The 27,867-nt window shown below is 39.8% G+C and overlaps 1 protein-coding gene across 9 annotated transcripts; it reads right to left on the bottom strand.

The window, feature by feature from the left end:
* Positions 1 to 4,959: 4,959 nt before the first annotated feature.
* RUS5 (root UVB sensitive protein (Protein of unknown function, DUF647)) lies at positions 4,960 to 27,545 on the bottom strand. Of its 9 annotated transcripts, none has more exons than XR_015972891.1 (17): positions 26,010 to 27,545; positions 25,835 to 25,885; positions 25,317 to 25,465; positions 24,219 to 24,319; positions 23,599 to 23,657; positions 22,765 to 22,811; positions 22,610 to 22,631; positions 22,457 to 22,529; positions 21,245 to 21,334; positions 13,716 to 13,814; positions 13,496 to 13,609; positions 12,981 to 13,041; positions 12,782 to 12,900; positions 11,981 to 12,076; positions 11,648 to 11,889; positions 5,478 to 6,270; positions 4,960 to 5,285 (listed from the first exon to the last, which is right to left on the bottom strand). XR_015972891.1 is itself a non-coding variant. In XM_088710244.1 (17 exons), exons 1-16 carry the CDS (start codon positions 26,261 to 26,263, stop codon positions 5,823 to 5,825), a joined length of 2,082 nt encoding a protein of 693 aa, XP_088566370.1. In that variant the 5' UTR covers positions 26,264 to 27,545; the 3' UTR covers positions 5,524 to 5,575; positions 5,819 to 5,822. The 9 variants fall into 9 exon arrangements, 3 of the variants coding, with proteins under 3 accessions (XP_088566370.1, XP_088566369.1, XP_088566371.1); XR_015972890.1 differs by having other exon boundaries at positions 13,716 to 13,775; positions 22,610 to 22,688; XR_015972888.1 differs by having other exon boundaries at positions 22,610 to 22,688.
* Positions 27,546 to 27,867: the final 322 nt, after the last annotated feature.

Below are 27,867 nucleotides of genomic sequence, written 5' to 3' on the forward strand. Positions count from 1 at the left end.
TGTGTGCTGACGGTAATGTGCTTTTGGATAATTTTCGATGTGATTGATGCAAGTGTGCGCGCAGATCCGCGCGCGTGCGTGTGGGAAATATAAATTTCTCTCAGGTGAGTTTCGTTTTGGAAGAAGAAGCAATCATATTGTAAAAGGAATAGCAGGAATCATGTAACTGGTGGGACAAAGGCCGTTTGAAGATTTCATTTGATGAGGGAATCATGTAAAATAGGAGTGCCAGAAGACTTGGTGGGAGATGGCAAGAGAAAATGGGGACGAGGAGTCAGATGGGAAATATAAATTTCTCTCAGGTGAGTTTCGTTTTGGAAGAAGAAGCAATCATATTGTAAAAGGAAGAGCAGGAATCATGTAACTGGTGGGACAAGGGCCGTTTGAAGATTTCATTTGATGAGGGAATCATGTAAATTAGGAGTGCCAGAAGACTTGGTGGGAGATGGCAAGAGAAAATGGGGACGAGGAGTCAGATGGAACAATAGCTTGGTGGGTGATACATGGGTAATGGCCTGGTGATGGAACAGGAGGTTAGGGAGATCTGGCACCAAACACATGAAAAGCTACCCAAAGCGAGGCATGTGCTTTGTTTTTCATTTGCGAAGAGGGAAGGAATGTTCTCAGACCGATTGTCAATGCGCTTGAATGAATGCCAACCTATCTTCGGTACATGGGCACCCAAGGACGGATGCATTTTGGGGCCCGAGGACGCGTGCCATATGTTGGCAAGGTGGTTATTAATTGGGCTAGGTTGCAAGGTGGTTTGAAAGGCAAGGGTGGGTGGGCGTGCCCTATCGAGCATTGACGATAATAAGCACCGAGGGAGAAGGCTTGAAAAAGCAGGTAGGTGCGAGGGCGAAAGGGCCGCCAATGAAAAGGGGGAATTGATGACGAAGTGCAGGATGATCGATCGGTCGGTCGACGGGAAAAAATGGGACACGCAAGTTTAACAAGCCAAGCCTCTCACCTTGATGGCCCGGCCGTAGGTGGTGAAGGAGAGGAAGGGAAGGGAAGGGAAGGGGATGGAGAAGACTCTTTGGCCCCGATCCCATTAGTGATGGAAAAGGGACCGACGATAGAACCATTACGTACGATCAGTACACGTAGGCATACGACATGCTGCAAGCTGCATGCCCACCTCACTTATCATCCACATGAATAGAGACGGGCAGCAACCAAGCAATGGAAAGCTAGAGTGGTACCAACCATAGGAGTAAGGAATCCAGTTTTTATCTGCTAAAGGCAATATATATAGTTAGCTGACAAGTGTACTAAAATATGGCGTGCAGCTAAAATGGCATAGAGTATACGCAGGCGATCAAACAAACAAGCACACAAATTATAATAGTTTCCTAGCTATCCAGATGGAAACAATGCAGTTTTTTTTTCCTGAATGGAAATGGAGGAAGCAGGAAGCTTCCCTCAGTTCTATAAAATAAAATGAAAAATGTGTGGAGCTTAAAGCGTCTTCTCAAGGTATGTCTAATTAATCTAGTATAGGAGAATTTGATAAAATAAGGGACCAACAGATTCAAAACCTGTACCACAAAGAGGGCAACCATTGTTAACCATCCAACTTATTTTTCACTAGAACTTCTCGTGTGTAACATGCTCATAAAACTTTGACCTTCTTGAGCCCGACAGCTTTCCAAATGACTTGGTGGAAAGGTCGCAGGGTACCACTGTTGTTGATAAACTAGTAACGGGAGGAAAAAGAAAACACACCATTTTCGGATAGCTTCTTGACAAGCACATCTTCTATTCTTGAGGATTTCTCTAACGAAAGAAGTTAAAGCAGGATTTCAAGTTGCCTGGATTGGTGAAGTGAAAGTGGACCAAACAATCTGGTCCTCATTTTAAAGACTGCTTTAACCGATGCGCTATAGAGATCATCAAAAAGGTATGACAAGGGAATGGAGCTGATCTAGATATCCCTCCAGAATCTGACATGCTCGCCATCTTCAAGCTTAAAGGATGTGCAATTCTAATATGCATCAAGATCCATGCTAACATCTTTCCACATAGGAGAAATTTTAGCTCCCTTTTGACCCTCAAACCATGCCGCCTCTTTGGATCATAAGCCATCTACTTAGGTGCTTCTAGCCCACTCGTAAATTTGCCTGCCCATTTGGCCAAAAGAGAGGTTCATATTTCTGTTATTTTCTTATACCCAGACCTCCCTTCTTCCTTTCCCTGTATACCGAGTCCCAGTTAATTAAACATTTTCCTTTCCCCTCCATAGAAAAGTCCACCTTGATTGATCAATCCTGTTAGCAAACTTGATCAATCCTATTAGCAAACCATCTAGGCAATCTGAATATGGACCTTAATGAGGTGGGGACGGCAGAGAGAACTGCATTGATTAAAGTAATTCTACCATCCCAGGATAAAAATCTGCCCTTCCAAGCCTCCAATCTTGAACCCACCTTTCCAAAAGCAACATTACCTGGAGATCTAATTATAACTCAAGGAAAGATCAAGGTAAGTAAAAACAGATTACCCCTCTTATAGTTCAATATGGTGGCAGTACAAAAGCTTCCCTTTCACCCATATTGATGCAAAAAATTGAACTTTTGTCCAAATTAATCCTCAAACGAGCCACATTCTCAAAAGCAAGTAGAAATACAATGATATTTCTCTTTCTCTGGCACAGAAAAGAAGAGCGTCATCCACAAAATGTAAGCTTTTAATTCTATTAAAATGGATATTATTCCTCATCCCTTCAATGAGACCCACTGCTCCAGCTTGCCTTAAAAGCTTAGATAAGACATCCATAACCAAAATGAAATGAGATGGATATTATTCCTCTCCCTTTTCCAGCTTGCTTACACATGATCTATTTACCCGGAATCCCATTCACCAAGAGAGAAACTAAAGCAAAAGAAGGGAGAGAATGAATCTAATAGATCCATTTTCTTGGAAAACCTCTAGCTTGCAGCACCACAAATGAAAAATCTTAATTAACCTTATCAAAAGCCTTTTAGAAGTCCAATTTGCAAAGAGCTCCTTTATTTCCTGTTCTATTGCCAAAGGTTAAGATCTTGGGGCGCTAAGGAAGTTTTGATAATCAAACGTCCTTTAATAGAAGTCACTGAGAATCATCCTGAAGGCAAGGAAGGAATCTTCCTAGATGAGTAGCTAGGATCTTGGATATGATCTTATAGAGGTTGTTAAGCAAGCTGATAGGATGAAGATCTCGAAAAGAGAGAACACCATCCTTCTTTGGTATCAAAGTAACGCGAGAAAAATTGATACTTGACAATCAAGCTTGCCTTTGTGGAAGTCTTCAAGAAGGGGTGGAAGATTACCTTTGATTAGGTCCCAGTATCTTGAAAGAAAATGGAAGAGAAACCATCGGGCCTTTGGAGCCTCCTAAGGAAACGACATCCCATCTAACTTCATCCAAAGTAAACTGATCCATAAGAGTAGCAAGATCAACCATGGGGAATCTATAGAGTAAATATCAATTAATGGAAATGGAAGGGGAGCCAGATAACCCAAATAAGATCCTGTATAAGGCATGCACCTTTTCAACAATATCCTTCTAGGTGGTTAATTCTACTCCATCCTCCACCATAGTAGTGATAGGATTCCCCCTAATTCTTCTCGAGGCCACCTTGTGGAAAAAGAAAATGTTACAATCACCATGCTTCCACAACTCAATTTTGGATCTTTAGCATCGTTAAATCTCTTTTTTCTTGCACAGTTTGTTTAATGACTGCTTTAAGATCTTTCCAGTGCAGACTGTCAAGAATCTTAAAATCATGGAGAAGCTTATCTTTGAGTTTTCTATCAACGATTCTTCTAGGTGAAGGCCATCAAAACAGAGTCTTTGGAGATTCTCCACCCATGAAGTTGCCAAGTTCGGACTGCCACGAATTTTATGCCAATTTTCAAAAATCACCACATCCAAGCCATGTTCCTTAAGCCACCAAAGTTCAAATTTGAAAATCTTTCGCCTGTGAAAATTGGAATTGCAATCAACAATAATAAAAGAATGATCTGACAATGATCAGGTTAGAGCTTTCTAAATTGAGCCAGGAAAAATGTCATCCCGTTCCACTGAGAGAAGAAACTCTATCTAAACTCGCGAGGGAGGGCTGTTCTCTCCAATTGCTTTAAGTGAAGACCCTTCCCTTCGGCCCAAAGTCAATAAGGTGCAGTAAGGAGATGAAGCTGGAAAAGCCAAGGCAGTCCTAAACACTTTGAGGGTTTCCTCTCCTAACCTTTACATCTTTCGTGATGTTAAAATGCCCCCCTAAAAGCGGCAAACAAAAGAATTCGCGTCTCACTTCCATAAGCCACAGGCCTCAAAAGAAGCACTTTATTCTTTGTATCCTTCTCTATCATAGAACAAAGTCAATTATACTAAAAAATTAGAAATTGAATGACATATAAATAAAATTAATAGCGTATATCTATGGGCCCAGGTCTAGTCCACAAATATCAAATTCAAGCCCGCCCAGAAATTAGTCTGACTTCTTCGGATGCCAGCCCTACGAACATTATCGCATAAGTCTGGTGTAACGTGTCAGCCCTCCACTTGCTTTATGGCCAAATGCTACAGATCTCACGTCCAGAGAAATGAACCAGAAATTCCTAAATCCAGAAATGCCACGTTTCTTCTTCATTGCTGGGTTTGGAGGATAGCGCTCTTAACAAATTTTGATTTAGTCTGGAAATGCTTTATGCAAATGTCCGAAGAATAATATTCTCCTAGATAATACGAAACACGTTTTTTATAGAAACATTTTTTATAAAGCTTCTTTTGTGCTCATAAAACCTTCCATCCGATAGTAGGCAACCAGTCCAGAACATCCCTCAAGTTCGAACTGCAAACTCAATGGTATGCAAGTATCAAATAAGATGATGATATCCATGCCATGCAGCTGCAGCAAGCACGCCCGGCAGCCCACGCCTACTCATCCGATTTCTTTTCAGCCAACAAATATCTAATAAAACATAAATCTGTCTTCAACCTATTAGATATAGTGAGATCTCCAAATACAATCTGGCATATGGTACCCAGTATTTCCATAATTCTAGCTAGCTCATTAATTAAAACACACCAGAATGGAGATATTACACTTGCCGCCTCCAATAGAGCCAAGCAGTAGTAGCACTGTCATATAAACAGAGGCAGGCATTACCTTCAATTTATGGTGGCTACGCAACAAAGGGAACGTGCATCACCAGCAATGAAAAAGTTGTCAGAACTTCACTAGCAGTAACAGGAACATATGTGCATCAGTCGAAGTTTCTTTCAACCCTCCACAGGTACTCTGTAAGCATATCAGACATGTAATATAAAATTAGCAATGCATTATTAATCACAGTCAGGATGCACTTCATGATTCACCTTATTTCGAGGTAAAGAAGAAAACAGATCAGGGAAAAAAAAAACGTAAGAAAGATGAAAATGTCATGTGTCACAAGCATATACACCACTGTTATCCAGCAAATAGGTTACTTACTTGAATTAATAATATACGTCTGACAATTCTTTTGATAGTCCAGCAATGACTGAATCAACAACGGGACTTTCATTGATAGTTTGACACGTTCTAGCAGACTAAAAATAAGACCAAATGACAGTTTGATCAGGCACGGAGAGAGATATCCTCCAGAATACATGCCTGTGTATATGATGTCTTACGCAGAGGCAGCGATAAGCCTGCTTATGACCACAATAAGGTGCTCCGCAAAAGCACCAAACAAGTTACTAGTCAGATTTAACATACAAATCTTAATAGCCAACAAATACTCAGTATTATGCACGTGCCAAAAGAAACATTAAGAGATTCACAATTTTCACCATTCTAGGTAATACGCTGACCAAAGCGCCTCTGCCTTTTCTGGAAAGAGAATAGGGCTTCAACATAGTCAGCCTCCCCAAAATCAGGCCAATATGTCTTTGTGAAGAAAAGCTCAGAGTATGCTGATTGCCACAGTAAGAAGTTGCTCAACCTTGCCTCACCACTAGTTCGGATAAGTAGGTCGGGGCATGGAAATTCAATACTCGTTGTTTCCAATTCTTGTGCGATAAGTGATTCAGTAATCTCTTCTGGTTCTAGCAGCCCATGCTTTACCTTCTGTGAAATCTTTTGGCATGCTTGTGCTATGTCTCCTCGTCCACTGTAGCTGACTGCCACAACCAATTCAATTCGCGAGTTGTTCCTTGACATCTCCTCTACCTCTTTGGCCAACTTTTGTAGAGCAAATGGGAGCTTTGAGGAATCACCAATTATGCGTACCCGAATGCTTTCTCTGTCAAGAACCAAACAAGCATCGAGATTATGCATGTTCTACATGCAGCATTCAATTTTTCTTCATAAAACAGACACATCATAAATAATCGGGGTTCCTAACTTTAGGTATCATTCACAAATTATCATACAATTCAACTGAACCCTTCTTACTCAGGTGACATTTCTACCAGAATGGATGCATTAGAAGTTGGCCTTTACAAGGCAACAGCTTTCCAAAACTAGTTCGAGCTTTGATATTAACATAAAGGCAATCATAACACGATGCATACTTATAATATGGACCACATTAAGGGAAGAGATGATCGAAAGAAGATGAAAATGCTACCTTGTAATGGTAAAGAAAATAGAGGTTGTGTTTGATGAAATATTTTCTGCGAGTGGCTCTTGTAGTGAGGGAAGATAAGAGAGGCATTTTCCGAGTAGAACCCATGTTCATTCCCACAAATAGCCAAAGTAAACTATAACATTTTAACGTGGACCGTGCATACAAAATTTCCCAAAAGATAGGTAAACTGCAGTTGTTGAATAAACTAGAGGTGCATATTCTTGTATGGCTAGCATGACCAACATCTTACAAAGTCAAGTAGATCTTCTTCTACTAAAAAGTGAGATTACAAAGAATAAATGGACAAAAGATATAATATGAAGAACAGTTTGGCTATCAGACAGTTCAGCTTCACCTTAGGAAGATCCTCCAATGAAACTCATTTCAGACAACACCGAAGCAAAATATGTTTCAAAGTATTAATATCCAGCAGCGGACCATAACATCAGACAGCCTGCCACCAGCTCAAGTAAGCTGATCTACTTGCTGATGGAGCTGGACTGTTGGACTCCATTTCAATTTCTAGCAAAAGTTTTACATATTAATAGTCCCAGTAAATATCATGAATGATAGTAAAAGAGGGCACTTCATGTTCGCTTTGCATGTCAGCATCTGAGATGCTGAATATCCTCTGAAACGCCAGATACATTATAAAAAAGAGAAAACATGCTTCGAATTGTCATTGCAAGACTACTCTTCTTTGAGTTCCATAAAGCTCTTTGCAATTTGTTCAGTATTAACACCAAATGAATATGTTTGTAAGTAAAACTACTGTTACGATAATCTGAATGCTTTCGGTGGAGTCAGATGGTTGGCCCATCCATATGAACTCTGTTTCACTGTTACAGTTCTTCAAGAATCTAGGTGGCTACGAGTCCAGTGACAACATAGATACCCTTAGTCAGCATGTTGGAGATTTCAGCATTAACAGCGGTTGTGGAGTTCCTCTTATCTCTGTAGGAGCATGTAGATCTCCATTAATAACTTCAAAAGAAAATCCTTATTTTCTTTTGACTTCATGATCCTACACAAAGATCATGTTTCCCTCATGGTGGATATAATGAGATTAAAGTCTCTTTTTCTACTCAAATGTTTTCTTAATCTCGCAAATATCTTGACCACACATTTTGCCACTAGATGTAGATGTCCAGATTGCTATCAAAGATTACGAAGTAACTGAGACAGAGGTTAGAGAGAGGAGGTGCTTATTTTTAGGTCTTTAAAGAAGACCTCCTCTGGATCCTTCTCTGTCCTAATGGAATGTTTACCATTTTGAAAGAATGCACATCAGTTGTAACTGCGGTGTGTTGTTTTGCAGCATTCTCTCCTTCTCCCATCCCCTCTTTTCTCTTTTCTAGGTTGGTTTCCTATTCCATATAATTTATGAGCGGATTTTATACCAAAAAAAATTGCAAGCATTCGAAAGAAAATGGTGAGCAAGAAGATGCATTAATCATTCTTCGGATATGTGTGTGACAGCACATATTTCCATACCTCAAGAAATTCCCGATGTTCTCCCTAAGAATCCTTTCAAACAGCATCATCAGGAAATCCACCTCTGCCTGCAACGAAGAGCTTAGAGGTAACGAGGTAGATAAACCACAAGGGAGTTTTTTTGGGGAGTGGGAGGAGAGGAGGTGAGAGGGGCTCGACCCTCGAAGCGAAGGAACCGGAAAAGGGGAGCGAGGGGCGGACCTTGGGTCGGAGCCAGTTCTCGGAGGAGAAGGCGAAGACTGTGAGGACTCGAATCCCCCATGCGCAGGAGAGGCGGAGCATCTCCCGGAGGGCCTTGTAGCCGGCCTCGTGGCCCGCCGAGGTGGGCAGGCTCCTGGCCTTTGCCCACCGGGAGTTGCCGTCCATGATCACCGCCACGTGCCTCGGCAGCCATTCCCGCCGCAGCCCCGACGGCAGCGCATCCTCCTCATCCTCCTCGTGTTCCCCTCTCCACGCTCCCTGTCTGCTCTCGATGGACGCCGCGGCATCTGCCGGAAGGACGCAGCAAGGCTTCTTCTCAGGGAAGGGGACAAGCGCACCAAGGGAGGGGATGTAAGACACCAGCGGCGGCTGCAGCGGCCTACAACCTCCGCCGCCGCCGTAGGGGGGGACACGGGGGAGACTGGGTAGGTTCGCAATCACGGGCGAGGGAGGAGAGGGGTAGGGGAAGGGGGAGTGGGAGTGGGAGTGGGAGTGGAAGCGGAAGCGGAAGTGGAAGGGGGAGGAAGAGAGCATGGTATATACTATGGTCGCCAGATTCGGGTTTTTAGGCCTCGAAAGATCTCTCAGGTGCGGCGGCGGTAATGCTTTTGCCACGGCCGTTGTACTGGTGGTTCTAGACGACCCAAAGCCAAAACAGAGAGCCGCACACCTTGCGCCAGCTAGCGCTTCCCGGCTGAAAGGGAATGGCATACCAGTGGCTCCTATACGCTTGATCCCCCGAGGCATCGGGCCAGCTCCTATCCGCCAATAAACTGTGTTTCTGTACAATGTCGATGGACACCGCTTTCCTCGTGTTAAAGCGATCAGTCAACTTGCTCGAGGTAACCCCAACAGGATCACTACGGTGACCTAAGATTTCCGGTGACTCAAATGCTAGGATAATTTGATCTCAATGATCCAAAATTAATATATTTGGTAGGCCATGATCCAGTGATTAAAAATCTCCGAGTATTCATGAGTAACTTGTTTGGTATGGTACGGAGATACAAGATTATCGACCATATAATACCACAAATACTTTTGATATATCTTAGATGGATTTTTTTATGTATTTTTAATTCTCATGAATCAAAAATGTAAATCAATATACTAATTCCTATAATAGCTCCATAATTTTGTCATTATCATATATTTATTAATCATATAAAATATATAATAATAAAATATTAATATATTTATCAATATATTAATTATTAATATATTCTAAAATTATATTTATTAATCCTATAAATTGTTAATCTTATAAAAATATGTTATTTTTATTATAGAATTAATATTTTTATTTATACTTATAATATATTTTTTAATACTAATAATTATTTTGATTAGAAAAATAAGGTAAATAGGAGTAATATATTAAATATTTTCATTATATAAATATAAAATATAATAATACATTTCTACTAAAATTTAAAATTTTCCTTCAATAATAATATGATAATAATATGATTAGTAATATATTATAATATAATATATCATTAATATAATATATAATATCAACATAATATTATATATATATATATATATATATATATATATATATATATATATATATATATATATATATATATATATATATATATATATATATATATATATATATATATATATATATATATATATATATATATATAACATCGACATAATATATTAATAGTATATTGATATATCAATTTTTCTGCTAAATTGAGGCATATTTTTGTTTTTAACTTTAACCTAGAATCATTGTCCTGGAGTGATCTTGGATTTCTGACCTCAAGGACACATATTCCATCATCGGATTGGACGGTGATTTGAGGAATGGAGTTGATTTAGGATCACCGCCACATAGAATCACCGTGGTGCAACCAAACACGGTGATCTCATCACCTCTACCCACATTATCTTTGATTTTGAGACGATCACCCCATACCAAACGTCCCCTAAAGGTCATTGTTTTTCTTGCATGGTCCATCGCAATTTAACCTTGTAATATATTCAACCAAAAAAAAATAGATTATAATATTTAATGGATAAAATCAAGGTACATGCGCACTAATCTGAAGATAGTCACATCTAATAATGTTGCTATCTTGAAACATTAATCATGCCAATGGTTTGAATAAGAACGGGAGTTGGAAGCCACATTAATCATGTCGATGGTTTCAATACAAATGGGAGCTGGAAGCATGAGGCCCAACTTAGATTGATACAAGTCATACATGTGTATCTGCATGCATGCATGCATGCATACATGCATACATAGGTGTATGTGTGTAAAAACCACATTCCATTATAGACATCCTTTCACTGAAAAGATATGTAGGTATGTATGTCCACATGCATGTAAAACAACATTCCAACACAGACATCCTTGCACTGAAAAGATCAATTGATTTGCTTCTTATTGCACGAATTGAAGCTATAGAATCAGTACAGTGACCTTCATCAACCATAATTGCCTCATCAAAAATTTATCATCCTGGTTGTCCGAGGAATAGATAAGGCAAAATGTAATAGGAAGCAAGAAGCGAGCATCAAGATAATGTCAAGCATGTAGACCACGGAAAACAACCTATTAGTTAGTTCACTCAAAAAGAATAACAACCGATTAGAATAACAACCTATTAGTTAGTTCACTCAAAAAAAAAAAAGAATCAGAAATAGTTGAAACCATGTCACAAATTGCATAAATCAGGAGGAACTAAACTTAAACTAATTTACTGTAATAATTCGCTTAGTTTCTAACACAATAATGTATTTTCAACAAGTTTCCTGCTCGTTTTCAGTAATGCTTCTGTAGAATGATTTTCAGTGTTTCCTTATATTAAAAAACTAGATAATTTTGTTTCACCAACATGAAAAGATCATCGATTTGTATAGAAAATCAATAATTGTTAAGAAAATTCGAAAAAAGGCTCACATCAAGCTATAAGTTCATGTACTCTCTCTCTCTCTCTCAAAAACCGGACTCGTCAACCTCCCCCTCCTCATAAAGAGAAAGTCGTGACTGATGATTCTTCTATTTAAATGTCCAATCTTCTATTTTGTCTAAGGGCATAGGCGCATAGCAGCCCATGGCTGGAGCCCACAAGAGTAATGGATTTGAGGAAGTCATTGTTACATCCAAAGCAATCCAAGAATGACTTCATGCATAGAGGAGGCAAGGCCCATTATGCAGCCCACAGGCTGCAGGATGGCAGCAAAGTGTTGTCCAGACCAAAGAGTTCCCGATGTCATCATATGGGCCAACACCGTGGACTCATCATCCAGCGAACATACTGTCGCAATTGATAAACATGCGGTGGTTGAATTCAAATGCAGGGCATTAGGAAGCAGCCACAAGAGAATTTACTTGTCACAGGTAACGGATCCAATTTCCTCAAAAAGAAATCCGTTAGGCACTTTAAGGCTGATCTGGTGCTTATCCCATCCAGCTTCTTCCAATTGTTTAAGAAAGTCGGCAAATCCAGCTTCCAAGTTCAGAAGGCTCTCCTCAAGCCAAGAGAACACATGATCTGGCAATCTTTCTTGTCTTCCATGAAGCCAATAGACTTGCCACAGGCTTTTCAAAACTGAGAGACCGGTAGCTCCCACCTAAACCACAATAGAATCAACCCAGTTAAGAGGTGCTCACCTCATTTAAAACATTAATCCATGATTACAACAATTGGCATCAGCAAGCAACCTTGAATGTAATTAAAAACTCAAGCCCTCTTGATCCACATTGGTTCACAAAGAGAATGTATTTTTCCTTCATGTACAACCTCAGAAGTGCCTTCACCTGTTCCAAACAGTTTATTAAGAGTGATCTTTCAAATTGAAAACTAAGGGAGCAGCTAATAAGTTTGCTACTGAACATAACTATCTGGGTTATTCAGGGTATCAGTTTGCAATATCCAGTCGCTTCTTGTGGGTTTAACTCACTTTAACTATTAGGGCCTATCATAGTTCTTACTTCTAATCTCATTTTCATGATTACCATTTCATTGATTCTTGGATGAGTTGAACTGAAAATTTTGGAAAAAATAGTTGAGAAACGAGCTAGAGGTTCTCAGGAACATGAAGATGAATGGCAACGCTGGGAACGTCTGCCAGGAAAAAAGAAAGTTTACATGAAAAAATAAGAAAATCATGAGTAACTAGTGGTTTTTCTCTTATATTCTAGATGTCAGGTAGAGATCCATGAGATCCAGTTTGCCTCTCCGATTAATGTATGGAAGCATTTTTGATATATTTAATAGGCAACTATGAGTGCCCATGTTTTGACTGAGAATGTTTTACCTCTCCTGGATGGTTCTCTATCTTCACTTTAATATACAAGTTTCAGATATCTTAAAAAGAAGAATGGAGGGCAAAATGAAAACCAACCTATATCACGTAAAGGGTAACACCAGGGGAAAAGGAAAATTTTTTGATGCCACTAGACATCACCTTTGTGCTGTAGGATTCAGATCAGAAAATAATATCACACTCAAAAGAATCATACCATGTGGCTGGAGCCCTCCCTACCAATCATTCTCTCCAATGATACACCAAAAATGACTCGGGGCAGCAAAAATCTTTCCCAAGATAAAATGTTCTCTTCCTTGTTGCAATCAGCATACCCTATATCAACAAAAATAACTTTACGTGTGCTCAAAGGCTATAAAAATGACCACAAAATCACAAGGCAGTAAAATCTGCACCAGGAACTGTATGGAGTACAACATGTGATTTCACAAGAATCCGAGCACGCTTAAGGTTTATCTGACAAAAAAATCGAAGATAAACTAGTTATAATGCATATTGTTAAGCACATGTAACAAATAACTTCAACGGTAAGACTCATAAAATCAGTATAAATTACAAATTTTAAATGTTGTTAATGTATATTTTGCTATATAATCCCCCCCCCCCCCCTCTCTCTCTCTCTCTCTCATGATTAAAGGTGCAACTTCATTGACAAATACAAGCTGCCACAGGAACCATACTACACGATAGGAGGCATACTGTATCAACTCGGTATGGTACAAGGGCTCGACAAATCCATGCATTGAAACATGGTATGTGTGCTGCGCTGACTCTGGTAGTGGGTACAATGTCTCAGCATGCGGGTGCACTGTAACTTACTGATAAGGCATGGGTATGGAGCTTGATATCAATGCTTAAAAGCTTGATTTCAAGTAAGCTTAAATTAAAAGATTTGAAGAGACACCCTTACCGTGTGAAACTTGAGAACTGACAGTGACTGGTAACGTAACCAAAGGTGCAGAAGGCGCACACTCAACCATACAAAAGCCAGCATGGAATATGATGATTGTACTCCCGTTGTATCCTGCATTATTCAATTACAGGAAAATATATTCAATTAAGAAATAATGTTCTAATTCAGCAAAGCAAAATGACAGACATAGAAAAAGCAACTTTAATTACACAAATACCATGACTAATACGCCAAGAGAAAGTCCTAGGAGCTGAGCTGCTACCTCCCAAACTTCCTCCTGCAACATTTGAAATCCATAAAAGGTTCTGGAAAGGAGCTAAAAAGTGAAAACATCATAAGTAGATCAGATAAGATATAAAACTAACATAGATAATTGAATATAAATCCTAGCAATCATGGTCAGAAAGTTTTTTTTTTTTTATAAATTCCAAGCAATTATTAACAATAGCTAACAAACATACCCCAACTACCTTGGCCATGTTATGAATTATCCTTTACCATTCATGGTTATTGAAGTTATATCTTCAATTAATAGAAGCATTGAAGCTATATCTTCAATTAACAGAAGCATTGAAGCTATATCTTCAATTAACAGAAGCATTGAAGCTATATCTTCAATTAACAGAAGCATTGAAGCTATATCTTCAATTAACAGAAGCATTGAAGTTATGTCTTCAATTAATAGAACCATTTGAAACCATGCTTTATGTCTCCAACTAGGTTTTCATAGACCAACCCAAGGATTTAAATACCGCTGGTTGGTATGGTACCACCGGCATCATATCGCTCTAACAGAAAAGCAGTACCGGCATGTGTTCGAGGCACAAGTACTCTCTTGAACCAGTCCTTGCCAATATTTCGGTCTAGACTGGTTGTGTTGTCACGCCCCCGACCCAAGATCGCGAGCCGGAGATTGCAGCAATCGCTGCACACTCGTAGGAAACTCTCCCACGAGCATGCAAGGCATCATCATGATATCAAAATCAAGCAATAGAAATAATTTAATTAATAATATACAATCTTTATTTTATTAACTAACTTAACTTACAATGTCTCACAATTCCAACATTAGTCTAAGGTAATACATCAATTTAAATAAATTCTAATTTAAGATAAACTTGTGCCACAGTTCCCCTAGTCACTCTCTCATATTGTAAAACTCCGGATTGAGCTAATTCTATGGATCTGTAAACAGTAAGAAATCGTATAATGAGCTAGACAGCCTAATAAGTAATGAATACCTTAACTAGACAATTCATATAATAACATAAAATATAAATACAAATTACGATGAATCAACATAAAGACAATCAATTCTGTTTCAAAACAAAAATCCATCGAATTCTGTAACTTTCAAATATCCGTATACATAATCATAAATCTGATTTGAAACAAATCATATTCAACTTAACAGCCTTTAACTACGGCCACACTTATACCCTGTGACTAGGCCAAAAATAGAATCACACTTATACCCTATGGAGTAGGCCGGAATATTGCACTTATATCCTGCGGAGTGGGCCGGAATACTGCACTTATAGCCTGCAGAGTGGGCCAGAGTACCACACTTATACCCTATGGAGTTGGCAAGAATTACCAATGCATAACCCCCAATTGGCAGGGTCTAGAACATAATCAGGCCGAGAGTTCCAAATCTGATGCACATCAAGGTTCTTTTTGTAAAATAATAAATATATCATAATCCAATCAAATATGCCTATATGATGTAAGAACAGTAAATATAACAATAATCCGAAAAATATTACTCCAATTTATATATCTATTTTTCATTCAAATCATCATATCATAAAATTCATAAATCACATATAAATCCATTAACAATTTATTCGATATAAAAATAATATTATATAAATGAAGAATCTAAAAAAGGCATATCATTGCTTACCTTGCAAATGCAATCCAATTAATAAATCTAATTAATCTTGAAAATTCTTCTTAGAGCCTAATATTCCAAAATTATACTTTTCATCAGAATTTTATTATAATTATTTTAAAAATAGAAATCCTAAATTCCAACATCCTTATAAGGCTGACTAAGCAGGAGTGCTCGACATCTGAGTCAGTCCGATCAAGATGATTTCATCGAATCATGCTCGGATTAGGGCACAGATGGTTCAACAGAGATCAAGAGTAATCAAATCTAACAGTGTTGGCAAGGACCAGCGTGGGGGCTGACACGCCGCCTAATGATTTCAGATCAGGATCTTTCACCAAGGTCAATTCAAAATTACTATGAAGAGTCCTTACTGGATCTAACTATCCTAGAGAGAGTAGAGAGAGAAAGTTCAGTAGAGAGAATCTAGAGAGAGAAAAGATGGGGAAGAGAGAGAATCTTAGTCTGATTTAACTAGGGGTCTGGGTTTGGTCGTTAATGGCATAGATCAATCTAGATTGTATTTGGCATGAGTCAAGAAACAGAAAGTATGGTAGAGAGAAAAAAGAGAGCTGGAGAGAAAAATCCAACAAGAGAGAAAAAAGAAAGAGAGCAGGGAGGAGAGAGGAGAAAGAAAGAAGAGAAAGACCCGCTCTTCTTCTCCAAAACAGGAGATCTGTCCCCCCTTCCTTCTCGACCGAACTCAAGAGAGGCTGCGGTGGCCAGCCCTAATGGTGATAGGAGACGGCGAGGTAGGCTTGGCTAACCTCGGCGGCGAACAAAGCCGGCAGCAAAAGAACATGGGCCGAACAGGCTTAGGCCTGTTAACGAGCCGAGCCAAGCCCGAGCTTGGGGAGGCTCGGGCTCGGCTCGTTTTACAGAAGTTGGGCTCGGGCTCGGGCTCGGGCTCGTTACCGAGCTTTGTATTGGGCTCGAGCTCGGGCTCACTTAGCAAAGCAAAAGCTTGGGCTTGGGCTCGTAAAGCTCGTATTAATGACGAGCCCAAGTTCGAGCCCGAGCCCGAGCCGAGCTCGGGCCCGAGCTTCTTTCACATCCTACCATAGCTAGGCTACTGAGGTGGGTGGGAAGGCGGCTCGGGCTCGAGCTTCTTTTACATCCTACCATAGCTAGGCTACCGATATAAGAGGGAAGGAAACGTTACATCCTACCATAGCTAGGCTGAGTCCTGCATGATTTCGCCATCTTAAGACGTGGTACATGGAAGTGGACCTACAGTGGCGACGGAGATACGGCATCGCACGTAGGCCTGTAGATGGTGATGATTACAGTTTCATCTGGGAAAAGGGGTGGTTCATTCAAACTAAAAATATCTATATTAGGATTTTTTATAAAATATCATTGACCACGTGTCGTGACCCAATAGGAGGATAGTGTAGTGCTACAGCTGTGACGCTGTTAAAGGGGGTGACGTCTTTTAAATGGGGGGTTCGAGTTTCCCACGAATATCGAAGCACTGGCGAGTAAATGTGGCAGATCTTTTGCTTGAGGGGGAGAGGTGGGGAGCGCTCGAGTTTCCCACGAATATCGAAGCACCAATTCTGTACGGTAACTGACATTTTAAAAGCGGGCAAGTGCGGGTGCGGAGAGGGAAGAGGAAAAAAAAAACTGACTCGGCCTGCTTCGTGCAGCGTGCTTGAAGTGACGAGCCCAAACGGGCTCGCGAGCTGCTCGGGCTCGAGCTCGAATTTAAACGAGCTTCATCTTAGGCTCGAGCTCGGGCTCGTTTGACTAACGAGCCGAGCTCGAGCCGAGCTTTTACCGAGCCGAGCCCGAGCCGAGCCCGAGCAGCTCGGCTCGTTAACAGGCCTAAACAGGCTCCTCTGTTTTGGGTCAAATCCCGACGATTTGCTGGCTCAAAGCCAAAGTAGTTCACAGCCGAAAGACCAAGAGAGGAAGAGAAGAGGACGAGGAATGCTTACCTTAGTCCCTGCGGGGTTCTAGCAGCTCCCTCTCTGACGACGAATCAAGGAAGACGGAGACCCGAATCGAAAGAAGAGGTGGGATTCGGTGGCTCGACCTCGGATGAACTTAGAGGAGGAGCTCTATAAATAGATTTCTCTCAGCCTTATTTGGAGGTCTCTGGATCGCGATGGACTTCCGATCTCATCGCGATCGGGGAGGAGTCCTCACCGCGATCGAAAGGGGAAAAGACTCCAGCTGGAGTCTTCCTCCCATCGGCCTTTGGGCTTGGCCGGTCAAGTGGACTAGGCCCAATCCATGGGGTTCCACATTCTCCCTGCTAAAAAAAAATTCGTCCACAAAATTTTTCTTTCTTGCACTTTCAAAAGCTTAGAGATACATAGTTCTAATATCATCCTCAAGTTTTCGATATTTCTACTTATCAATACAACTTTAACTTTAGTTCTTATCAGAAGAATAAGATCCAATACCTCCATATCAATTTTTGAGTTTTCAAGTTCACTTAAATAACAAATAATCACAATACATGATAATATTCCATGGTCAATCCTCTTGCACTTAATTTTGATCCAAATCTAACTAATTATAACTTGATTTATAGATTGCCCAACCTTCCATCATGTATCAAACCTCAAATAAATTTCATCATAATTCCATAGTAACCTTTTCATTCATAATCACAAGGCTTAATAGAAAATCTTAAAAATAGCTTACAATGCAATTGACATAGATGTACATCCCAATATTCCTAGTGTCTACCTACCTACACTCATATTATGTAAGATTCTTTGTCTTAGATTTTATCCACTTATGCTCTGGTACTATAAAAATTGTCACGCCCCGACCCGAGATCACGAGCCGAGGGTCGCGGCAACTGCCGCATACTTATAGGGAACTCTCCCACAAGCATGCAAGGTATCTCATCATGAAATCAAAATCAGGCGGCGAAAATAATTTAATTAATAATATGCAATCTTTATTTCTGTAACTAACTTAACATACAATATCTTACAATTCCAACATTAGTTTAAGATAATACATCAATTTAAATAAATTCTAATCTAAGATAACTTATGCCACAGTTCTTCTAATCACTCTTCCCTATTGTAAAACTCCGGATCGAGCTAATTCTTTGGATCTATAAAAATAGTAAGAAATCGTATAATCAGCTAGACAATCCAGTAAGTAATGAATACCTTAACTAGACAATTCATTTAATAACATAAAATATAAATACAAATTACGATGAATCAGCATAAAGATATAATCAATTCCGTTTCAAAATACAAATCCATTGAAATCTGTATCTTTCAAATATCCGTATACATAATCATAAATCTGATCTGAAACAAATCACATTCAACTCAACAGCTTTTAACTACAACCACACTTATACCCTGTGGCTAGGCCAAAAATAGAACCACACTTATATCCTGCAGAGTAGGCCGAAATACCACACTTATACCCTACGGAGTGGGCCAGAATACTGCACTTATACCGTGCGAAGTTGATCAGAATTACCAATGCATAACCCCCAATTGGCAGGGTCTAGAATATAGTCAGGCCGAGAGTTCCAAATCTGATGCACATCAAAGTTCTTTTTGTAAAATAATAAATATATCATAATCCAATCAAATATGCCTATATGATGTAAGAACAGTAAATATAACAATAGTCCGAAAAATATTACTCTAATTTACATATCTATTTTGCATTCAAATCATCTCGTAAAATTCATAAATCACATAAAAATTCATTAACAATTTATTTGATATAAAAAAATATTATATAAATGAAGAAATTAGAAAAGGCAAATCATTACTTACCTTGCAAATGCAATCCAACTAATAAATCTAATTAATTTCGAAAATCCTTCTCAGAGCCTAATATTCCAAAATTATACTTTTCATCAGAATTTCATCATAATTATTTTAAAAATAGAAATCCTAAATTCCAACATCCTCATAGGGATGACTAAGCAGGAGTGTCTGACATCCGGATCGGTTCGATCAAGATGATTTTATCAAATCATGCTCGGATTAGGACACAGATGGTTCAACAGAGATTGGAGGTGATCAAATCTAATAGTATTGGCAAGGACTAACGTGGGGGTTGACACGCCATCCAACGACTCCAGATCAGGATCTTTCACCAAGATCAATTCAAAATTACTATGAAGAGTCTTTACTAGATCTTCCATCCTAGAGAGTATAGAGAGAGTTTAACAGAGAGAATCTAGAGAGAGAAAAGATGGGGAAGAGAGAGAATCTTAGTTCGACTCAACCAGGGGTCTGGGTTTGGTCATCAATGGCATAGATCAATCTAGATCATATTTGGCATGAGTCAAGAGAGAGAACGTACGTAGAGAGAGAAAAGAGAGTAGGAGAGAGAAAATCTAATAAGAGAGAGAAAAGAGAAAGAGAGAGCAGGGAGGAGAGAGGAGAAAGAAAGAAGAGAGAGACCTGCTCTTCTTCTTATCCAAAAAAAGGGGATCCATTCCCCCTTCTCACCAAACTCAAGGGAGGCCGCGATGGCCAACCCCAATGGTGGCAGGAGACGGCGAGGTAGGCTCGGCTAACCCCGGCGGCCGGCAGCGGCGAACAAGGCCGGTGGCGAGAGAACATGGGTCGAACAGGCTCCTCTGTTTTGGGTCAAATCTCGGCGATTTGCCGGCTCAAAGCCAAGGTAGTTCACGGCCGAAAGACTAAGAGAGGAAGAGAAGAGGACGAGGAATGCTTAACTTAGTCCCCGCGCGGTTCTAGCAGCTCCCTCTTCGGTGACGAATCAAGGAAGATGGAGACCCGAATCGAAAGAAGAGGTGGGATTTGGTGGCTCAATTTCGGATGAACTTAGAGGAGGAGCTCTATAAATAGATCTCCTGGCCTTATTCGGAGGTCTCTGGATCGCGATGGACTTCCGATCCCATCGCGATCGAGGAGGAGTCCTAACCACGATTGGAAGGGGAGAAGAAGACTCCAGCTGGAGTCTTCCTCCCATTGGCCTTTGGGCTGGGTCGGTCAAGTGGACCAGGCCCAATCCATGGGGTTTCACATGTGTATTGGCAGATGCCAACCATATTGGTTGCATGCTGGTTTGCATTTTTTTGTTGATATTGACTACCTTGACCTGTCCCAACCATACAACCACTGTATCAAAACCAGTATGAGGCTTGATACTGATATTTAAACCCTTTTATCTACTCCTCTTCCCAATACTAAGCCAGAAACCAAGCCTCACTTACTGTTAAGATCTCTTTGTTTCGTTATTTCGATGTACATCATCTTACTTTTTCTCGTTCAGCTCACCCTTGTATCTCTGCATCACATGTATAACATCTAACTTTTCTCCATTCTTACCACTAATTGATGCAATTCCTACATATGCTCCAGTATAGTCATCTCTTAGCATTTCTTTGTTCCACCACATTTATCCTCAAATTTATTCTCAAATCATATATGGCTCTAGATAATTAAAAACATTAACGAGATGCATGAATGCGTAAACGAATCTCAGATTCAAATCAAGACGAAAACAGAATGAGATGAATTTCTAACTTAAAAGTCCATGACAGAAACCCACAGACTGAAAATTTTGGCATCTCAGCACATTAAGTTATTTAAGAGAAGAAAAGTCTTTTATCTCTGCCAAATTTGTCCCTGTTACATGAGAACAGCTCCTATAATCCATAACAGAAGTTACTGTCCATTCTAAGCTTGTCTTATAGAGAAATTTGATGCAATAAGAAATGAGAAAAAAGACATTACTAAAACCAGTCATGTTCAAATATTTCTCTATTATTTCATGAGGATTCATAAAGTCAAGCCAATTAAATAGAACACTTGTTGGTTTGATATCTAACAAACATATCAAACTATTTTATATGCATAATTGTGTTCATTTACTTTGATTACCTTTGCGGCAACCTCTCCAAGGTTTGCAGACATGGCAAAATGATTTTGGATAACACGAAATGAAGGGTCTTTGAGCCCTCTTGCTATAGCCTGCTTAAAAAACCAAGTGTCTTTAGAAAGCTATTGCATCAAAAATATGAACTTTAGGTAAGTCAAGCTCAAGTTTTTACTATATTCAAAATGCATGATCTGTAAGCAGAGCATCAAATATTGTCAACAAAATGATTGATACATCAAACCAGTAACAACACTTCCTCTGATGGAGAGAAATGTTTAATTATTAATGTCTTCTACTTAATAAACTCGCACTATTTTCATAATGCCTAAAGAATCTGGGGGTTGTATGGCTCTCAGGTTTTACTAAAAATAGGTTTCTACAAAACATAAAATAAATGATTTTTACCAAAATGCTCATTTAGTTGCTTTTACAAAACTTGTTTAGTAGAATCAGCATGTCATAAGACCTGAAAAATGAGTTCTATGAAAATATAACACCCCCCCCCCCCCCCCCCCCCAATTTATAAAAACTATTTCACAAAAAAAACAGAATTTTATAGTAATCTGTTTTGAAAAAACTCACAGATACCAAACAACTTTGTAGAGTGCAATATACAATACATACAGCTACATTAAGTTCATTTAGTGGTTCTTTGGTGTGTCCTTGAAACTTGTCAGCTAACCACTTAACCTCAAAAGCTTAAGCCAATAGAGAATAGTTCAACGATGTATATCAGGCTGAACATCCTTGCCCCATGTGGCCCCGTCTGTGCATGCGGGGGGTAAGCAAATCAAGATAATAATTGGAACAACTCAAGATGACAACTTGGTGAATTAAATAAATAACTAACTTGGGGGGCATTTGATCTCATGATCTCCAGCAAATGGAGCTCTAGTACCATGTTGACTAACCACTTGGCTGAAAAAGTTTAAGCTAACAGGGAATGGGTCTATAGTGCATATCAAGCTTATTAATACTGTACATGTACTGGCTTTATCAGCCTAAAAATCACAGAAAACTCCTCTTTCGCTATTACAATAATATTACTTTTAACAGGTTACAGCATTTGGAGTTGTTAGATCCCAAAAGATATCAGTGGTCAAGCAGTAAATCATGTTGTAAATAGTTTCCTAAATTAGGCAATAAGTAGTTAGGGAAGTCCACGAAATTGACAGCGAATTTACTCTCAGAAAAGTTCCCTCATCTTTAAATACCTTTGCAAGATTCCCTAAGGATGCAAGTGGGAGGAAATATGCTGGATAAAGTTGTGTGCTGAGCTCAAAGATGCTGCATGGTGGATTAATCATTGCAGTCACATTAATTTAATGAAAATTATGTCAATTTGTGGACAAGGTGCTTTGAGAAACCTTCCAGCGCTTCCAATGATATCTGCATACATCCGCCATTGCTTTGGGTCATCATCAAAAAGACTCCCAAAACGCCCACCTAATAGACACATATTTCTTAGCTAGAGCAAATGATTTTATACTTTTCTCTAATGATTCTTAATGATTTCCTTTACCAACAAATAGACGTCCAATAGCTCCCAGGCCATCCTTTGACACCCATCTGGCAAAAGGCCAAAATAAATACATTAGTGCTCATTGAATTTGTTAAAACTTGAATCTTTACATAATTATTAACTTCTAGCTATAATATAGATGTCTCCAACCAAAGATCATCAAACACTACCAGCTTTTTAATGGGAAACTGACTTAGTAATAATAATCAAGGGACCCAATGTTATACCAATTATTCAATTAGATTAAAACAGAGTACCAAGCATCTTTTCCATATACTACTGCAGGCCTCATTTTTCCAGAAAACAAAATCTTGATCCATCATGATTAAATCATATTTAGATTCTGGAAAAAAAAATTAAGGGCATTTTTAGTGTTGCTTCTGTTTTATAAAAGGAAAAGCTAGAAGCTAGATTTTCTAATATCTCCAAAAAAGCTCTTTTTTCTTCTTGCAGAAGCACTTTTCAGATAATGTTACCAAACACATTTTTTTAAAGAAATGCTTTTTTGCTTTAAAAGTCACAAAAGCACTTTTTTTAAAGCAGGGCCAAAGAAACCCTAAAAGAAACAGCATAACACTCCAAGAGCACAATACAATAGATTGACATAATGATAGATGCGATTCAACAAATAGCAACAAGTAGACCAACACAATCTAACAAACACAACTAAAATAGAGAAATACGAAATGATATTTAGAATCAGTGATTGGGACAATGACATAACCTGGAGTTACTTAGATGTACAGACTATGCAACATGTAGCAAAGGAACTGAGAATACAAACTTAAACAGTCTACCAACAAATTAATTTTAAGACAGAACTAGGAACATTACTTTATAGCAGCAGCAGCAGCAGCAGCACTAGTTCCTGCAGAAGAGCCTACACCAACAGCCTGATGCAATCTTCATATATAGCAGTCAGTTTGAATTATTTTATGAATATGATCTTGGGGGCAATAAACAAATTGATTATCTCTCTTTCAAACATTGAGTATCATCTTAAAATTAGATCAAGCAACACATTTTGGCTAGCAAAATTGGAATAGAGGTTATGCAATTTTAAACAAAGCATGGATAATAATGGAGCCACTGAAACATCATAAATACAGCCTCTATACATATTTAACTACATGAGCCCGCATAACTATTAGGAACACTTTATATACTCTTTAGCCAATCCACAGTTCATGATGGAACTTCCTCATCCAACTTAAAACTATCCATGCTTCTAGAATCTCTGATAACTCTTTTTGGTGACAAATTCACCACCATGACTACTTAAGATGGCATGACATGTCATTAAAATGATTTACACCCATACTCGGACACTGCTTGAATGCTGAAATATACTTGAAAACTCACTAAGATTAATTGACTTCTCCATTTGAGGCTTTGCATTTCAATAGAGGAAAAATAATTCCGGAGCAAATGAACAACTCATAATGATGAGATACCTTCAAAAGACTAGACGTTACCAATGTGTGACAGACCCATCCTGTTACATTTGTAGGGAACTGCAAAAGCATGTAATCCAGATAATCCTCTGAGACTGATCCTGGCAGGTTTTTCAAATGGGATACATTAACACTGAAGTTCCTCTAGAGATATTTTTTAGAAGTATATATGCAAACTGATGACAGCATAGGATACAATGACAAAAACATCAAAAAACGTATGTATCATTTGTAGGGAACTACAATAGCATGTACTCCAGATAATCTTCTGAGACTAATCTTGGAGGATTACTCAGATGGGATACCTTAACACAGATACTCCTCTTGAGATATTTTCTTACAAGTATACATGCAAATTGATAATTAGCAGAGGATACGGTGACAAAATCATCAAAATCATCAAGTAAAAAATACCATGTTAATCATGTAAGCACTATCAATTAATCACAACTGGATGCTTGATTTTTTTCAAAAGCAATTATGACTCCATTTCAGCCACAAAATATAATATTGAAGAGCAATTGCTTTTCATGATTTTCTTGTATTCGCATCACTTTGTCAGGCAGTGGCATTGCAGGAGGTCCATTACATTCCACAACAAATCAGTGGCCAAACAGACATTTCCCGATCATGGCATGTTGCTTTCAGCATATAGGAATGGCATTTATATACTATATCAACTTTTATCAGGAGATAGCCAAAAACAGTTCATGGTGAAATCCTCGAAGTAGGTAATGTGTTGAGGAGATGATATCATTAAAATCTAAAAGTCCAAAATTCAAATTGAAGTGTAAAGTTTACTAAATTTTATGAGTGCTGATTCTGATTTCATGTTTGCCATGTAAGGGTGGGGGAAGCGGGTTCCTATCCCTCTCGTGAAGATCAATTTAATGATGCACTTCGCCATACAAATGGTTGCATATCAAAGTATGAGTTTCATGCTCTACTAACCCATTCAAGTAGGCCAACTAGCATGCTAAACCATCTTATATATCTCCATAGTGGCGAATTAATTAAGAACATGAATTCCAACAGATGTCAGCAAAAGATTCATATCCGAGAAGGAAATTTGATAAAAGAGAGTGTTCCTATATTTACCTGGAAACCCTGCAGGTAATATAAAATTTTTGAAGATGTCGGGAATCCAAGATAAGTCGGAGAGGCGTTCTTCTTCTATCATTATATTCATCAACGATTGGCGCCCCTTCCAGTAAGTTTGTAGTTCTGAGTTAACATCTAACACGTATCTGTCAAATGCAGAAGCAAAACAAAGAAAAAAAAGAACCTCAAATACATAATAATGTGATTACAGAACCATACTAGTGCGTGCGTGCGTGCGTGTGTGTGGGGAAGGAGGGAGGAAGGGAGGGGAGGAGGGGGATGGGGGTAAGATAGAGATGGAGAGAGAGAGAGAGAGAGAGAGAGAGTCTGCTATGGATCCTTAGATGTGTTTTCCGCAATTGCTAAGGGGTTTGTTATTCCCCCTCGTAGTTTCTATTCTCTCTGTGTCCCTTTTCTTTCCCTCCTTCCTTGTTGAATTTCCGGTCCATAGCATGTACTCCGCTCTCCCTCATATCCACTGGCAAGTCCAGCAAATACCGTCTTCAGGTACCCACCTCTTAGCCGTGCCGTCTCGGCGTCTCTCCACAAGTACTTGGCGCGGCTCTCTGCAACAATGGGAGTAAAGAGAAACAACAAAAGATTTTCCTTTTGCCACGCCATTTTAAGCAAAAACAAAGGAGCTAGGATTTGAATTAGAAATCATGTAGCAGAGAACAGGTGGAGGCTCACCTGGGTCGCGGTGGGATCCCATGGCCTCGGTTGCTTCGACCAATGTCATTATCATCGTCGTCGGGGACTTCTGATTCGAGAGAGAAGAGTGGACGCAGAGGCCGGTGTGGACGGCGGCTGCGAAGATGTTGCAGAGGGAGAGGAGCGAACGAGACAGTGGATGGATATGGAGACGGAGATGGAGGGGGAGATGTTGGGAAGGAGCAGCAGCGGCTACTGTATTTATACGGGAAACAGCAACGCAGAAGCGGCATATTCGCATGCCCCCTCGCCTGATCCAGCCCTTCGGCAAGGTGGGAAAGAGTTGGACTCCCCTCCAATCGTGTGACGGACGAAAAGATGGGAGCCGGATGCGGCTGTGGCTAGGATTTAGTGTTTAGGAGCTGAGATTTAGAGATTCAGAGATTCGAGGTTGAGGATTTAGGGATTAGAATTTAGAAGTTTAGTATTTTAGAGTTTAGAATTTATAATCTAAAACATAAAATTTTAAACTATTAAAGTTTAGAATTTAGGATTTAGAATTTAGGATTTAGAGTTTTAGAGCTGAGAATTTAAGATTTTAAAATTTATTATTTAGAATTTAGAATTTAGAATTTAAAATTTAAGATTTAAAATTTAGAATTAGAGTTTTTAAAATTTAGAATTTAGAAATTAGAATTTAGAGGTTCAGGAGTTTAAGGTTTAGGAGTTAGAATTCAGAATTTAGAGTTTATCAGATTTGGGGATTAAGATTTAGGATTTAGGATTTAGGATATAGTGTAATATCCCAAAAAAAGAAAAAAAACTTTTAGGCTCGTGGGCCGGCCCGAATAGGCCAGGGCCATGGTCGACCCATGCTTGGCCGTGGGGGAGACGGGGAAGAAGACCCCGACTGGGAGTCTTCTTCCTCCCCCGAATCCGGCGGGATCGAGGACTCCCATGGGGCGATCCGAGTTCGATTCGAACTCTAGGATCGCGCCTATAAATCTCCCCTCCCCCTCCTCTGATTTCCTCCACCCAAGCCGCCGAGAATCGCCAAGATTGAAGCCTTCTTCTCCGAGCTTCTTCCTCCTGGATTTCTCGCCGGAAACGCCGCCGGAATGTCGTCGGACTGAGGTGAGCGTCGCTTGCTTTCCTCTTCTTCTTTTTCTATGTCTATACGTTGTCCTTTCTTGGGTTTGAGCCGGAGCACCTGATTCGGCTTCTTCCTCCGAGTTCCGCCGCCGCCGCCGTGAGATCCGCCGCTTGACCGCCGGACTGAACCACCCTTGGCCGAGATCCGTTCCCTCCGTAGACTCGCCGACGAGCTCTCCTTCTCCTTGTTCTTTTATTCTTAGAATCTTTATTTCGAACCCAACCGAGATTGTTCTCGGTCTTCCTCCCCGCCGGCCCCCGCAGCGGCTGCCGGCCGCCTCTGCGCTCGGGTGGCAGGAGGTCGACGGCCAGTCGCCACCCAGGTCCGGCCACCGCCGGAGCTCCCTTCCTCTTTCCTCTCTCCCCTCTTTCCTCCTTCCTCCCTGTTTTCTTAGCGGGATGAAGAACAACCCTGTTACCCATAGTGGGCCGTAATGGGCCATGAGCATTAATATGGGCCCTATTCACATATGGACCCACTTCAACCACTTTGGGCTCTATTGGGCCCTTCTATTGTGGGCCCAACTTGGACTCAGTTTAATCATCTTGGGCTCTTCTATTGTGGGCCCAATTTAGGCCCCGTTCAGCCATGTTTGGCCGTTTACTCATTTGGACCGTGTCGGGTCATTTACCCCTTTGGGCCTTGTTGGGCTGTTTATCTATTTCGGCCGAGTTGGGTCGTATTCATTCACCTATTGTGGGCCCGTTCACCCATTATGGGCCTGTTCATCCGTCGTGGGCCCAT

Source organism: Phoenix dactylifera, chromosome 14, assembly GCF_051530095.1.
Source record: "Phoenix dactylifera cultivar Ajwa chromosome 14, Ajwa_hap1_PhDact_Kaust_v1.1, whole genome shotgun sequence".
Lineage (NCBI taxonomy): Eukaryota > Viridiplantae > Streptophyta > Magnoliopsida > Arecales > Arecaceae > Phoenix > Phoenix dactylifera.